This window comes from Zootoca vivipara, chromosome 8, assembly GCF_963506605.1.
Source record: "Zootoca vivipara chromosome 8, rZooViv1.1, whole genome shotgun sequence".
Classification (NCBI taxonomy): domain Eukaryota; kingdom Metazoa; phylum Chordata; class Lepidosauria; order Squamata; family Lacertidae; genus Zootoca; species Zootoca vivipara.
In genome coordinates, this window is record NC_083283.1 from 18961451 (window position 1) to 18978726 (window position 17276).

Consider the following 17276-nt stretch of genomic DNA (forward strand, 5'->3'; position numbering starts at 1 on the left):
TTCTGTGCTTTAAAGTTGCCTCCCAGGCTGCAGAACAAGCCTGCCTGAGTCAGCTGGGCCCCCAAGGACCAATCCTTGTCAACCAAGCCATAGGAAACCCTGGCTCTTCTCCCCAAGCAACTGGTTTCTTGCATAAGGTGACTTTGGCCCACCCACACCATGCAATTTAAAGCTTATGGGGATCATAGTTTGCTAAGAATGCTGGGAATTGTAGCTCTGCGAGGGGTAAACTACAGTTTCAAGAATTCTTTGGGGAAAGCCATGAGCATTTGTTTGTTTGGTTGGTTGATATACCACCCTTTATCCAAAGGTTCCAGGGTAGTGTACAACATTAAGAACATATTTTACGAAACATGATAATCAAAACATTACATAGCATGTCATACATAGCATAATAGTAGACAGCTTAATGATGAAATAATCATGCTAACAGCCCTCCGCCCACACACACAGTGTTCAATATTCACCAGGCGTGTTTTGCACCTGGCTATGTGCTTCCTTCCCACCCTGGATACTAAGCCCTGTCTAGTTGTGAAGATGAGTGACTCGGCAGACCATTCCTACAAATCTATATCTCTCCCTCTCTCCCTCTCCCTCCCTCCCTCTCTCTCTCTCTCTCTCTCTCTCTCTCTCTGTTGAAAATATTTTAAAATCCTGATCAAAGGAGTGGAGTAATGGGGGAGGTGGTAGTCTGAATGGAAGGCCTAATAATAGTCTGGAAGAAGAAGAAGAAGAAGAAGAAGAAGAAGAAGAAGAAGAAGAAGAAGAAGAAGAAGAAGAAGAAGAAGAAGAAGAAGAAGAAGAAGAAGAGGAGGAGGAGCTTCCAACATGTTAAAACACAATTCATAACAACATTTTACAAACCATATATATTGAGTGCCTAATTTAGAACACACCATCAGATCTAACAAATGTCATCACTGCAGCAGGTAAAAACACTTATCAGCAGGAAAAGGGTGGAATTCAAAATTTAATAGAAAAGCAGCCGATAAATAGCCTGCCTGGAGGGTTATAGCTGGGTATGGTAAGATAACATGGTTCAGTTCTTTAAAAGCTGAGAACAATCTGAGGGAGAGTATATTGTTAGGCTGAACAATCTGCTTGCAGCATACACTGGAACAAAATCGCAGGTGCTTGGCTGGTTTGAGAAATTCTCAGGGCCACAGCAGAGACGCCATTGGCAGTGCGAGTGCACTGAAGAGGTTGACACTTGCTTGGATAAGCACAGCACAGGCACAGTAGCCCAAAGGGAATTCTGGAAAAGGATAAGAATGAAATACTAGCATATGCCTGTTGTCTTTGTCCATGGAGTTTTCTTGGCAGGGATACTAGAGTGGCTTGCCAGTTCCTTCTCCAGGTGGATCATGTTTAGTCAAAACTCTCCACTATGACCTGTCCATCTTGGGTGGCCCTGCATGGCATAGCTCATAGCTTCTCTGAGTTAAAGGTCCGTATAGTTAAAGCTATGGTTTTCCCAGTAGTGGTGTATGGAAGTAAGTAAGTAAAACTTTATTTATTTGCGTGGCCTACAGGCCATTGCAACAAAGGATTCATATTACATAACCTGGTAAAAAGGAAGAAAAAAGAAAAATGCTATATAAAACAACAAATGTGCTGTCTCGGGATTCAGCATAACACAATTAAAATGGGACAGATGAGATCTTAATTATATGTTTCACAACAGGCGGCGCTATTGTCCTTTAGCTGGTGGCCCTCAGTCTCATGGCCCTCTCAGTAAATCTGGCTACCTTCTCTGTTGTCTGGGCAGTCTGGTCTGCCAGGAGGAAAAACAGTATATCCTCGGATGGCGGCCCGAAATGGTGGATATCAGAGGTGTGATGATCTCATCCCTGAGGTCTTTATATAGGGGACAGGACAGGAGTACATGTGATACAGTCTCCACGCTGCCAACTCCGCAGGGACATAGTCGATTCTGGTATGGTGTTTTGAGAATCGACCTTCAAGGACGGCGGAGGGTAGCATGTCCAGTCTGGCCAGTGTGAAGGCTCGTCTGTATTTTGGGATGGTTAGGGTTGGACAGGTATGGTGACCGGAAGTCCATGTAGGAAGGTGGAAGACGGATATACCATGCACTAAATTTCTTAATAATGGCCATATTGTTTTGTTGTTCAATGTTCTTCAGGCGCTGGTATATGAGGCTGTTTGCCTTGGATGGGCCCATTATGAGTAAATGCTGTGTGTGCAGGCCACATGAGAGGAGTTTTTGGTGCACAGCCTTTGCCCATGCGCCTTTCTGTACATCCCGTGTGACTAGAGGCAATAGCCCAGGTGGATTTAGATTTAGACGGAGCCAGTATTTAAGTGTTCTTTGCCAAGTCCGTGTTTCGACAGATAGAAGGTTGGCTTCAAGGCGTAAAGCCGCATTTGGTGCGCATGATGCAACAGCGAAAATCTGTCTTAGAAATTTTGACTGGACTGTTTCAAGAGTACTACACTGATTCCCCGTCCATATTGGAGCCCCATAAAGTAGTTGCGCCAGAGGTTTTGCTTGGAATACCTCAAGAGCTGCTGGGATGTACCTGCCACCCTTAGTGTAAAGAATCGCGACAAAACCTTAGAGCTTTGGGATGCTTTTTCACTGGCGTACTTATGGTGTGCCACCCACGAGCCTGTTGACTGAAAGACAATTCTAGATATTTGAAGGTCTTAGCCTGGTCTATTATCTGGCCATCCATTACCCATCTATGTTGTCTGTGTCTCCTGGCGAACACCATAACTTAGTTTTCTGGCAGTTCACCACCAATTGTTCTCTCCTACAATAATTCGAGAATTCCCTCATCAATCTTTTAAGGCCAATTTTGGTTCGTGAGAGAAGGACCGCGTCGTCCGCGTACAGTAGTGCCGAAATTGGTTTTTCAGCCAATTTGGGGGCGTGGAACTCCGGGCCTGTTAGACAGTTAATCATGTCATTGATGTATAAATTAAATAGGGCTGGGGCTAGGATGCAGCCTTGTTTGACCCCTTTGGTGGATGAAATGGGACCAATAAGTTGCCCGTTGAGTGAGGTTCTTACAAAAAGCTTGGTGTCCTTGTAAAGACAGCTTATCAAGAACAATAGTCTTTTATCAATGTTGGTTGTATTCAGTTTGGTCCAAAGTCTGGCTCGAGAAATTGAGTCGAAAGCCGCCTTCAGGTCTATAAAGGCTGCATATAGCACCCCGCGTGTTTCTTTAGCATACTTATCAATGAGATGTGATAGTACAAAGCAGTGATCTGTAGTCGATCTGCCCTGTCTAAACCCGGCTTGCTCCTCCGCCAAAATTGCCTCTGATTCCATCCAGCTGGTTAGTTTAGTATATAGGTGTTTGGCATATAGCTTGCTGGGTATTGGGAGGAGACTAATAGGCCTGTAACTTGCCGGGTCTGACGTAGGTCCTTTCTTGTAGATGGGGATAATTATTGCCTCTGCCCAGCAGTCAGGGATTGTGCCTGTAGAATCGATGTGAGAAAACATGGTTGCCAATAGGGGGGCCCACCAGCCCAGATTTGCCTTCAGAAGTTCTGCGGGTATATAGTCTGATCCCGGGGCTTTGTTGTTCTTAAGTTGCCCGATTAGTTTCCCTACCTCCTCTGCAGAGACTGGGGGCCAAGGTGCTAACTCCCCTGGGTGGGCACCTATCTCTTTATGTTGGAGTTCGTCATCTTGAAACAAAGTTTGAAAGTATCTGAGCCACTCCTGTGGTTCGACCGTACATAAAGGCCCATAGCGCTCCTGATCCAGGAGGCCCGAGATGGTACGCCAGAAACAGCCTGTATCTCTCTCGTTCGAAGCCTTTAGTAAACAACCCCATGCAGTTCTCTCGGCTTCTTGCTTTTTTCTCTTTAATGTTTGTTTGTAATTTCGTCTTAAGGTGATGTATGCTGTAAATAGAGAGGGTGCTCCGGTGTTTCTGTATTTGCGGTATGTTAGTCTCAGGAGTTTCCTTGCTTTTCTACACTCTGCGTCAAACCACCTCTCTGAGTCTTTTACCCGCTTTGTCGCAATTTTAAGGATTTCTGATGTTAGAAAGCTTTTCAGCCTCTCTAAAAGCTCTTTAAATAGGTCCATGGCCAAACTCGCTGCATTAGCTGATGCGATGGCCGAATAGATAGTCTTCACTTCTTCCGAGAGAAGAAGGTGGGTTAACTCAAAATTGAGAATGGGGGTCCATTTTATTCTTCTAGGTGCAGGTTGATCCAAATTGGCGATGGGGATGAAAAATGGGTTAGCCTTGGCTTTGTTTGGAGATAGGCCATCTAATACTAGGGTTAGTGGTAGGTGGTCACTCTCGGTATTATGCTCCACCTGGAACTTCGACACAAGGTTGTAGACAAAACTTGATATCAGCATATAATCAATAACACTTCCGCCCACCTTTGCAAAGTGGGTATATTCCCCTGGGCGGTCCCCGGCTTGGTTGCCGTTTAGTATTGTCAATTCCCTTCTTTTTGCAGCCTGGGCTAAGCATAACCCCGAATAGTTGCACCTGCTGTCTCTGGAGAGTCGTGTGGGGCCTATGACTGTTGTACTTCCAGGGTCCTGAATCTGATTGTATTGTCTGTATAGGTTGTAATCATCTGTTCCCATGCGTGCGTTAAAGTCCCCACCGATTATGATTGGGGTGGATGGATAGGAGGATTCAAGGGGCTCTAGAAATGCTTCCAGCTCTTCCCAATTAGCTTTAACTATGGAAGAGCTGGAAGTGTATGGAAGTGAGAAGGTAAAGGTAAAGGGGACCCCCGACCATTAGGTCCAGTCGTGACCGACTCTGGGGTTGCGCGCTCATCTCGCATTATTGGCCGAGGGAGCCGGCGTATATCTTCCAGGTCATGTGGCCAGCATGACAAAGCCGCTTCTGGCAAACCAGAGCAGCACATGGAAACGCCGTTTACCTTCCCGCTGTAGCGGTTCCTATTTATCTACTTGCATTTTGATGTGCTTTCGAACTGCTAGGTTGGCAGGAGCTGGGACCGAGCAACGGGAGCTCACCCCGTCACAGGGATTCGAACCGCCGACCTTCTGATCAGCAAGCCCTAGGCTCAGTGGTTTAACCACAGTGCCACCTGGGTCCCATGGAAGTGAGAGCTGGACCATAAAGAAGGCTGATCGCCGAAGAATTGATGCTTTTGAATTATGGTGCTGGAGGAGACTCTTGAGAGTCCCATGGACTGCAAGAAGATCAAACCTATCCATTCTGAAGGAAATCAGCCCTGAGTGCTCACTGGAAGGACAGATCCTGAAGCTGAGGCTCCAATACTTTGGCCACCTCATGAGAAGAGAAGACTCCCTGGAAAAGACCCTGATGCTGGGAAAGATTGAGGGCACTAGGAGAAGGGGACGACAGAGGATGAGATGGTTGGACAGTGTTCTCGAAGCTACGAACATGAGTTTGACCAAACTGCGGGAGGCAGTGGAAGACAGGAGTGCCTGGCGTGTCTGGACATGCGCAGAAGTTACTTCCGGTGCTGCGCCGCTGCTGAACTCTTATTTTCCAATCCAGAAGTTGACAGCTATGGCGTTGGATTCCAGCAAAATGTGGATGGCTCCAGGTTCACAGCCTGTTGGAAGGACTCAAATTTGCAAAGGATATGAAAACAGCTCCTCCTTTCCCCTGAGTTCTGATGAACAGCATTGTCAAAGCAGACCACTGCCTGGCCATTGCGTACAGGCAGAAACCACCACCAGAACAATATGTTATCAAGGTCATGTTGCTAACATGAGCTAAGTTCTGATAACACTTCACTGAACAAGCTGAACAAAACCAGTGTATAATTTGAGGAGAAAGGAACAGAGAGGTTTTGTCTTTCTTAGTTCAGGCCTTATATGAAGCTCCTTCTGAACTACACAGCCAATCAGAGTACTTGTTCCTTCGTTCAGGTTGTTCCACCTGGTTGCTAAGGAACACTCCACCCACCCACCCCCTTGTCTCGTTGACTTTACATTGACAGAATTCACCTTTTAGTTGCAAACTGAATGATCTCTGCTGTGGCACATGCCACACACAATGGACACTGTTCTATGTTTAAAACAGAAAAACAAAACAAAACATTCTAACAAAAATTACATGTAGTTATTAATCAGATTAAGATTCATACATGGGACTAGATGTCTGTGTTTGGCATTCTGCTGCCTCAGTTATAAATAAAGAAAATATGAAGCTATGAAGCCACCATTCACTGGATTAGACCATCCGCTCACTAAATGCAGTTACATCTACTCTGAGTAATAGTGGCTGGGATTCCACCATCCCCTGCTACTTTAGCTGGAGATGCAAATATCCGCACCTTTGACCTTGTATATGCAAAACATTGCTTTGGTAATACATCCCATCCTTTCTTCTCTGGGACATGACAAGAACACAGCGGGTGGAATTCAACATAGCAACTAAGGTGATCATTCTGTCAGCGCAAGCACTTCTACCTGCGCGATGCAACAAACTTCCCTCTTATTTCCCTGCACACTCTTTGGGGTGTTCTCTTGACCCTCGGGGGGGGGGGGAGTCCCATAGCATGTTTGCTAGTACAACAATTTATTTGAATCCAACTCAGAATGTTACAGTGCGATGCATGTTGGAGTGTGAGTCCCGCTGAGCTCGAGCACTCCAACACTCAGGTATGTGTGCGGACATGTTATATCAAATGCCAATTTATATTTCTACCCACAGCTAACTTTCCTCCTGCATTGTGATCCTGATGACAATTGCCTCCTATCCAAAATCACACCTAGCCTTGAGAGGGAAACAGCTACTGATGCCCAAAGATTGTGCTCTTACCTCCTCTCTGCTCCCATAACTCCCATAACTAGCAAAAGCAACCCCCACCCCAGTTTAAAAGGCCAAAGGCAATGTTTTTGCCTTGTGTAAAGATAGATAACAATCCTTGAGGATGATCTGGAGACTACAGAATACAGTTACGGTATTAGGTTGGTCAATGGGGCAGCCTGATGGGACCATGGGACACTGGCCCTGAAAGTTCTGCACTGGTTGCCAATGAGCTACCATGCCCAATTCAAGGTGTTGGTGCTGTGTATCGAGGCCCCGTGAGCACCTTGTTCCCCAAGATGTAAATAACTAGACACCATGCAGGATATTGGATTGGGGATCAAATAAGGCCACAACTTTATTGGTTACAGATGTGAGGTTTGGCCATAGGCACTGTGGTAAGCAACTGCACATGTCACTCCTGCTTGTTCGCTGGGAGAGTTACTAGGGGTGAAGCCAATTGGGGGGGGGGGAGACGCCCTATGGCCTACGTCAAATCCCAAGCAGTTCCTGTTGGAGGAGTGGTACGGCCCTAGCCTCTGTCTGGGCAGAAGCCACTCCTCCTGGATGCTGGATGCTTTTAACAGGATACCCTTCCCCGTGGAGGGGCAGGTGGAGGCTACAACCTCCCCTCCAACCAAGACTAGGCTTACCCAATGCCTATCCGCCTTACAAAGTTGTGACAATTGCTGTGAGGTAGGCAAAAACCCAAATGGCAGCACCAATTAGCCAAGTTAGGTTAGGAGACCGACATTGTCCATAGCAAGGTCAAAGTGTACATGAAAACCCTAATCTGAGGGAGGGAGGGAGGGAGGGAGGGAGGGAGGGAGGGAGGGGAACTGGTGTGGCAAGAGAAAAGGCCAAAAGGCCTCACCTGTCAAGCATTTAAACTTCGCCCGGGTGCAGTGCCAAGGGCCGCAATTGGTCGGTTGGTCCCATGTCCAGGGGAATGTACCCTTACTCCTGCTGCCATTGGTCCATTTGGCGACAGGAATACGATCTGGCCTGCGATAGGCCCGTTTGCCAGGGAGGCCCACCCCCGCCAAGCCCCCCCCCAAAGGGGGCTAACAGACCTAGCAGGCAAGACCCCCAAATAGCTTGGGACCCCACCATTGCTGAAGCAACAGCTCTCATCTTAGCTCCAATTTGTCAGACCAGTGGAAAATGTGCACCCTAGAGACTTGGTTCACGGAGCCCTAGTCTTGGGCAAAGGATAGCCCCCCACCCCTGAATATATATATATTTTATTTATTCAATTTATATACCACTCTTTATCAAAAGATCCCACGGCGGTGTGCAACATTAAAAACACATCACAGAACATCCATAATAATAATAAAACATAATAAAAAGCATACTGGCAGACAAATAATAAAACAGTTCATAACAGTCCTCTCCTTTAAACTGTGAATGTTGAAATTCAGCACATGGGAGTGCTACCCGTTCCAGGCAAATTTTGTTAATTAAAAAAATAAATTGAGATGACTCAGGTGCACTGGTGAATGCTGACATTTCCCCCCCCCCAAAAAAATTTTTTATCTAGAGTGGATCTGTGTTCACATATCTGAAGAACATTCAAAATCTCAAAGCACCCCAAGTTAAGTATTCCATATCTCTACAGAATTTGACTAGAAGAGCCAATTTATGATATACAAAAGCCACAATCTATTTGAGCGTTGAAAATTGATAGGCGTTGTGATGAAGATTCATTGAAGACTTCTTTCCAGCAACACAAAGGTATGTGTTTTGTAAAGGATGCCGTTGATTTCAAAGGCTGCATTGAAAGGATGCTCCTTGTTAACCCCTCTCTTTCTGTCAGCATGGAGCCCGATAATAAAGAAAGGGCACCCGGAAAGAATGTTGCTGCTGCTGTTGTAAAACAACAGCAGCAGCAGCAGCAACCCCAGGCATTCATGTGGGAGGAATGAAGTGATTGTGATGATACAATGAAAAACAAATCTCAGTCGTACAAATGCAGTCAGCATCAGGACCACCTTGCATCTCGGAGGACTTGAACCCAGAGTCTCGTCACACCTGCAGCACATTATTCTGCCAATATTATTTATAAGCAAGCGTATTTTAGGGATGGGGAGAGAGAGGGGGGGAGGGAGGGAGGGAGGGAGGGAGAGAGAGAGAACTGTTTCTCTATCACATTTCATCCCAAGGAACCAATTCTATATTTACAACAGCCCTAATTAGTGGGTCTAGGTCCCAAGAAAGTGCCTAAAGCCACACATTTACAGCACAATCCTCTACCAGTTAACTGGATGAAGGCCAATAAACTGAGTGAGTGCTAACAAGTTGGAGGTCCCATGGGTGAGTGGATCTTGGGGCTGGGAATTGGGGCAGATGGTGGTGGTTGCACATGCCCTGAAATAGCAGGCACGTAATCTGTCATTAAGGGGTGTGGGTGGCGCTGTGGGTTAAACCACAGAGCCTAGGGCTTGCCAGTCAGGAGGTCGGCAGTTCAAATCCCCGCGACGGGGTGAGCTCCCGTTCCTCGGTCCCAGCTCCTGCCAACCTAGCAGTTCGAAAGCACGTCAAAGTGCAAGTAGATAAATAGGGACCGCTACAGCGGGAAGGTAAACGGCGTTTCAATGTGCCACTCTGGTTCACCAGAAGCGGCTTTGTCATGCTGGCCACATTACCTGGAAGCTGTATGCCTGCTCCCTCGGCCAATAATGCGAGATGAGCGCCGCAACCCCAGAGTGGGTGATGACTGGACCTAATGGTCAGGGGTCCTTTTACCTTTTAGTCTGTCATTGGAGCCCCAGGTGGCCTCAGTGGCACGGAATCCCTTTGCAGTTTGGACTCCTATGCCAGCTATAGCTATTGCTAGACAGAGATCGCCTAGGCACAATGACCCCTGGCCCCCTGCTCTGGGAACTGCTTACATAGTTACTTACTGTAATGAAGCTGTCCTTTTATTTTTATGTACAAGCAACTCCCCGTTTCCATGGAGGTTGCGTTCTGGATCAAAGTGCACATCGGTGGAGCACACATAAGCCCTCCGCTCCCTGCGCCCATTTCCATCCCTTCTGTTCCACTCCCATTCCTTCCTCTTCTAGGTCCAAAAGGACCCACACGTTAGTGGTCACACATCAATTGGACATGCCTAAAATGGGTGCCACCTTATTTAAAAGCATCTCTGGGAGGTGGCTTTGTGGGCAGGTCCTGGGCCTCCACTGTGAACTGGCTTATTGCAGGCCAGATCGTCCTCCTGCCGCCCAATCGGCCAATGGCGACAGGAATTTGGGGGTATTGCCCTGGGCGCAGGAACAACCAACCAATAGCAGTGCTTGGCTCCACACCCAGGACAGAGATAAATCCCCAAGCTGCGGGTCCTTTCGCCCTCAAAATGGGTGCCACCTTATTTAAACATATATAAACCACTTAATATAAACCTCCCTGAGATCTTTCAAAAATGCAGCTGCCAGGGAACCAACAGAGATAGCTGTCAAGAATCACATAACATTGATCCTGAAAGATCCACACTGACTGTTGATCTTTGACTTACAAAGCCTCAAACAACTTAGGGCTCATGTATACGAAGGAACCCTTCTCCCTGTGTGATCCTGTCCATGTCCTCAGCAAAGCCTACTATTTGTTCCATCACCAGGGGAAGTACATTGGATCTTCCCCTGTGGTGGGAATGGAGACAGAGTCTTCTCTGTGGTGGCTCCCTGATTTTAAAACGCCTTTTTAAAAAAGTGTGCCTGGTATCAACTTATTGACATTCCAGCTGTAAGCTGGAATCTATCTACCCAGGCATTTAGGAATGGTTACTTGCTGGTGGTGATGAGAATGTGTGGCTTCTGTTCATATGGTAACTTATGAGATTGTGCATGAGTACATACAAAAGACAGCAAGGAGAACCTCAAAGCTAGGCCATAAATTTGGCAAAAAAAAACCCAAACAAACCTCTATAGTGGTACCTCAGGTTACAGATGCTTCAGGTTACAGACTCCGCTAACCCAGAAATAGTACCTCAGGTTAAGAACTTTGCTTCAGGATAAGAACAGAAATTGACTGCCGGCAGCGCGGCGGCAGTGGGAGGCTCCATTAGCTAAAGTGGTACCTCAGGTTAAGAACAGTTTCAGGTTAAGAAGGGACCTCCAGAACGAATTAAATTCTTAACCAGAGGTACCACTGTAGTTAATTTTACGCTAAATATAGAAGAGGAACCATAACTGGAAGTCTCATTATAGCCTGCTGAGATCAAGCACCAAATGTTTCTTTTGCATATTTTTTTTCTGTCGCCCAATGCTTGGCAAACCTACCAGTAACTATTATCCTTGCCAGCTTCTTTTCACTTCCATAAGTATTGTATCATAATTAGAATGTGCTGGCAAGGATGTATTGCACTTGCTATTGTACAGTGTCTAGTTTATAATGGACACTGTATAAAACTGTTAAACTATGATGATGGCATGATGACCCTTAGACTAGATCAGTGATGGCCAAACCTGGCCCTCCAGCTGTTTGGGGACCACAATTCCCATCATCCCTGACCACTGGTCCTGTTAGCTAGGGATGATGGGAGTTGTAGTCCCAAAACAGCTGGAGGGCCAAGTTTGGCCATCACTGGACTAGATAGAGCCTATCCTACAAATCCCAAAATTACATTTGCTATAATACTATCAGAAAGTTAAAAATCCGTGTTCTGAAGCAATCATCCAGATTACCAAATCATGGGATAAAATTTAGGGGACATCTGTCACCTATTTGTGAGTTTTTCTTAGGTGTCTTTGTTGAACAACAAACAATGGAACTCCCATCCCTTTGGATTTGATTTCTTGAGGTGCTTTGGCACCAATATTTGCTTGGCTTCTTATGGGTTTCCCATATTCTGCAGCAACAATATGGGTTCTTGACTGAGCACATAGTAAGAAGCTATATCCGAGCCAGGAGTCCATTCAGGCTGTTTTGAGGCCAATCCACACCATACTTGTCACAGTGGCCGGAGTGGACTACTTCAGAGTAACGACGCTACGCAGCTCTGCATTTTATTCTTTTATTGGTGCTGCGTATTTACAGTGCTCAAGTCATTGCTATTTACACGGAGCGATGTTGTCAGTCGGTTTCAGAACCTCCTAATGGCTTTTGGCGCGTCTTTCTCCAACACAAAAGCTTTGGCAGACCCATCCTCTTGCCCCTCCTCTTCCTGCGTAATTCTGGAGTTGGGGGGATGGGTCTTCCCCCCTTACTTGCCCCTTCCTGTCCCACCTGGGACCCTGGCTCCTCTACCTTGCCTGAGCCTCGGACACGACTTCCTGCTTCCCCACTGGAATCGGAACTCTCCCTGCTTTCCCCTTTGCTCGGGGACGGGCTTGAACTCAGGAGGGGAGGGACTTCGCGATATCCCCTGTCCCTCACAATACTGATATGAGTTTGTGGGTGCTAGACACCCTAAATTCCTGGATTCAGTAAATGTTAGAATTTAAACAACGCTTGACATGTTAAAATGGGATGCTAGACCTTGGATATAGCAAGTATTAAAATTTAAGCCAGACCAGTTTCCTGCGTCAGGAAATCGCCTGGGAGATGAGCAATTAAGAAAGACAAAGGGAAGGTAATGAACCATTAGGGTAGCCAGAGAGGGGGAACTCTGTGTCAGACAACAAATGGGAGGAGCCCCTTCCTCAACACAGAGTTTAGTTTGGAAGGCAAAGCAGAGTTTAAAAGTAGAGTTTCAGAATTGGCTTACAAGTAACCTGGGGGTGAAAGGTTGCATGTAAAAGTCAGCAAGCTGCAGAGAGTCAGAGCCATGGCTGGGGACTGTTTGAATTCAAGACTGGCAGCTAAGAAAGAAGCAAGACACTCTTGGTTATATATGTGTGTAATAAACCATATATTATAAAGATACTGGAGTCTCCTCTGTGCCCTACTCCCAAAAGGAAACACGAACCCTGGGTATGCACCTGGAACTCCTAGGATCTTACAGCACTCAACAATATATATCACTTCTGCTCAAAGAGAAGTGATAAGACAAAGAACAACCCTACCCAGGTGTAGCTCCTGACAACAGCACCCTGTGATGTCACCACACCCATCTTTGACTGCAACTTCAGATAGATGAAGGGCTCTTTGCATGTCCTAGGTCAGGTATTGGGACTTTTAATAGAAAAGTTAAGATGTTCTCATTAGATCAGACCATAGTCAATCTAGTCCAATGTGCCAACAGGAAGAGCTGTGAAGCTCTCCAGCAAGACGTGAAGCCACAGCTCCATTGCTTGTATTCAGAGCTACAATGCTCCTAAACATGTTGGTTCCATTACATCCAAAAGTAGCAGAACACACACACCCCAGCTACAACCACGGTAAGAAGAAGAAGAAGAAGAAGAAGAAGAAGAAGAAGAAGAAGAAGAAGAAGAAGAAGAAGAAGAAGAAGAAGAAGAAGAAGAAGAAAGGCCATTGGCAGGCCATTTCCCTACCTGCCTTCTGGAAGCCACAGCACTGTTGATACCCTTGTTGGTTGTTTTGGTCTTGTTTGGGGCAGCCACATCATTCTTCCACATCTTTGAGTTTTCTTTTGGGTCAGCCGAGATGGGATTTAGGAACAATATCCTGGCAATCAACCCATAGAGGACAGTTGCTAATATCATTGGCATGACATAAAATATCCCAAAGTCCATCATATAGATTGGAGAATAGTAGCTCCTGGGCACTTTGTACCCACAGGACACTACAGTGGCATCTTTGTAGGCTACCATGTTGAGATCTAATAAGAAAAACCAGAGCATGCAGTAGATGGAGGTGAAAGCCCAGACAAAAATAATTATCTTTTTGGCTCTTGAGAATGTGCATAGAAACTGGGCTTTGATAGGGTGGCAGATGGCTATGTACCTCTCAACGGTGAAGGCGGTTATAGAACAAGAAGAAGCGTTGATGCCAAGATATTGGAGGTAAGTGATGCAGAGACACCCAATGTAGCCATAGACCCAGGATCCATAGATGCTCTCCGTGATGTTGGGAAGCCCGGCAGCCACAAGCACCATGAGGTCCGCCACAGCAAGGCTCACCAGGTAACAATTTGTAGGGGTCCTCATATGCTTCGTCCTGAGTACCACGAGCACCACCATGATGTTGCCTACAATGCCTAACCCGCAGATGAGGAGGACCAAGAAGATGGTGACCACTTGGTATTCAAGGGTGGCCACCTCCCGGATCGGCAAGAACTCTGTTTGATTCTGTCCATTGTCTGTAGTGTTCTCCATCTTCACTCGGCTGCTTCTGCCCAGCAGCTGCTGGTCAGCACATTTCCCCCCTTGTCTCCCTAGGAAAAGTTGATCATAGTGAACGCAGTGTAAGATGCAGGTCCCTTGTGTGGTGATATGTCACACATGACAGTCCCTTTGCTCCAAACAGCTTGCTGACCACCAGCCGCAACACACACAAAAACACACACAGGTATGTTCATCTGTTTCATTGGGTGGGGGATTTTTAAAAATAAAAACAACAACAACAACAACAACAACAACAACAACAACAACAACCAGGCACTGATAGGTGTGGAAGAAGGACTTTTCTATCTGCTGAGAATGCTGCCTCAGAAGACAAGGGTAACATGATGTGTTAGACTATTCTCTTTCCAGCAAAAGTGAATCAAAGGCTGGAGACAAATTAGGCTAGGTCTTCCCCCCTCCAGTATTTAAGACAATACAATAGTCAATTTCAAAAATCTGCTTGAGTCGACACCACAGCAGGACAAAACAAAATATGTGTGTACACTGCAAGTGCTGGTATTCCTTAGTTGTATCACTTGCTTTTTTTAAAGTCTTGTGTGACTTGAGAGAGGATTGAACTGGGAGTAAAGATTGGACAGAATGAACTCTCCCAGCTTAAGACATTCTTCATAGGAGATGACCCCAAAGAGTCATGCTGAGGGTTTCAAGGAAAGGGATTGCCCTTTCCTTGAGAGTTAAAGCCCTTTCACACTGTTTTATGCTATCCTGCTGGTAGCCACAGCCATTGGCATTCATTGATCAGCCCCAGTCAGATGAAAGCAATTCTATCACTGCAGGAGAATAGAGGGCTGTGTGTTGATAATACATACAAATATTTATCTATCAGATACCCCAGTCCATTCCTCCCTCCTGTCCCTGTATTTCAATATGATATATGGCACATACCTTCAGCTTCTTTGCAGGGACTTCAGAGCTGTGCATGTCCAATCTGAGTTGACGGCATGAGCTCCGCTCCAACTTTGGGCAGTCAGAGAAAACCCAGCACTTCACTCCGCAAACATGCTGCAGATCGCAGCGGCTGCCCGCAAAAGCTTCGCCGCTCCAGTCTCCCCTAAGCCCTCCAAGGGAAGAGGCTGATCATCTCAAAGCTACCAAGCTGCCAAATCACAAACAGCCTATTAATGAGAAAGATACACAAAGTGCCCATTGATCCACAGATCTGCTTTTCTCAGGAAAAGGCAATAGAACCTCTTTTGGCGACACAGTTTTAACTCGAGATGTCTATGTAAAAAGGAAAAGAGGAAAAAAGCGACAAATGCACAGACAGACAAGGCAAGTGCCACTCTACTCTTTTAGGACTGCTAATGGAGCACCCAAACAGGTATGTGCAATGGATGCTCCCTTACGAATCTACACCTGAAAAGTATACGTGGCAAAACTCTCTCTCTCTCTCTCTCTCTCTCTCTCTCTCTCTCTCTCTCTCTCTCTCTCTCTCTCTCTCCTCTGAATCCTGCTCTGAATTTCCACACTTCAGAGAAAATGAGAAAGAGGAGGGGGCCAGCCTCCAAACCATTTCTTTTCTCTCTTTTTTTTAAGTGCTCTGTTAAAGAGCCACAGACACTATTATATTTATACATATTATTTTGGTATTCTTTCATGTTGGGCATTCAAAAGAAACAGGGGAAAAAATCCAATTTTCTTTCTAATGTGTGAAGCATCACTTCTGCTTCTTTGCCTTCAGTTCCAGAACTCCTGGAAACAACCAATTATATGAATGGAGGGAAGGAAATTGGATTTCATAAGAGGGTTTGGGGGTGAAAAGGTTGTTGTTAAAGGAAGCATATTAAACAATATATTTAAAGCAATGTTTTTTACAGGAAGCATGTTTCCTTTAAAGAACCATACAGTGCACATTTTGGAAACCTATCAGGCTGTTATCAGTACATGCTAACAGTCAATGACTGTTGTGAAGTGAAAAGAGTACAGGAATCAGTTGCAAGTACTCATGCAACAGTGCAGTGCTACACTTAGGTACCACAAGCATAAGAAAAATATGCTGGATCAGGCCAAATACTCCTCTAATCCAGAAACCTGCCATGGCCAGCCAGATGCCCCCAGGAAGCCTAAAGGCAGGACTTGAATGCTACAATTATTATTATTATTATTATTATTATTATTATTATTATTATTATTATTATTTACTCCACCCATCTGGCTGGGTTTCCCCAGACACTCCGGGCAGCTTCCAATGGAATATTAAACAGAATAAAAAATCAAACATTAAAAATTCCCCTAAACAGGGCTGCCTTCAGATGTCTTCTAAAAGTGAGATGGTTCTTTTTCTCCTTGACATCTGATGGGAGGGTGTTCCAGAGGGCGGGAGCTACCACCAAGAAGGCCCTCTGCCTGGTTCCCTGTAACCTCACTTCTCGCAGTGAGGGAACCGCCAGAAGGCCCTCAGAGCTGGACCTCAGTGTCCAGGCTGAATGATGGGGGGTGGCGACGGTCCTTCAGGTATACTGGACTAAGGCCATTTAGGGCTTTAAAGGTCAGCACCAACACTTTGAATTGTGCTCAGAAACATACTGGGAGCCATAGTAGGTCTTTCAGGACCGGTGTTAACGTGGTCTCGGCAGCCACTCCCAATCACCAGTCTAGCTGCTGCACTCTCTCCACTTTGAACAACTGGTATTCAGAGCCATACTGCTCTACATTCTGCTACTAGCCCTTGATAGGTAAAAAAAAAGGGAAAGGGAAAGGACCCTTGGACGGTTAAGTCCAGTCAAAGGTGACTATGGGGCCGTGGTGCTCATCTTGTTTTTCAGGCCGAGGGAACCAGTATTTGTCCACAGACAGTATTTGTCCACAGTGAGTCATGTGGCCAGCATGACTAAACTGCTTCTGATGCAATGGAACACCGTGACGGAAACCAGAGTGCATGGAAACACTGTTTACCTTCCCGCCACAGCAGTACCTATTTATCTACTTGCACTGGTGTGCTTTCGAACTGCTAGGTTAGTAGGAGCTGGGACAGAGCAATGGGAGCTCAGCCTGTTGTGGAGATTTGAACTGCCGACCTTCTGATCAGCAAGCCCAAGAAGCTCCGTGGTTTAGACCACAGAGCCACTCGTGTCCCATTGATACTTACCAATGGTTCATTTAAATTCTCCTTGGTGCTCCTTTACCTGCAGGGAAGCTGCTTGTGAAGCAGCACCCATCCCCTACAGGATCAATCCCTCTGCTCAACAGCTATCCCACAGGGAGCAGGCTGTATGAAACCTCTGGGAGCTGTGAGTTGAAGATGTGAAGAGCCATCAATATGCAGATG

General features: G+C 46.1%; 1 protein-coding gene across 1 annotated transcript in view; it reads right to left on the reverse strand.

Annotated features, from left to right (window-relative positions):
* TRHR (thyrotropin releasing hormone receptor) overlaps nucleotides 1–13996 on the reverse strand; it is a 25179-nt gene extending 11183 nt beyond the window's left edge. Inside the window, exon 1 of the mRNA XM_035125628.1 lies at nucleotides 13196–13996. Coding sequence (XP_034981519.1) covers nucleotides 13196–13978 — 783 coding nt within the window. The 5' untranslated portion in view covers nucleotides 13979–13996. The remainder of the gene's footprint in view (nucleotides 1–13195) is intronic.
* Nucleotides 13997–17276: the final 3280 nt, after the last annotated feature.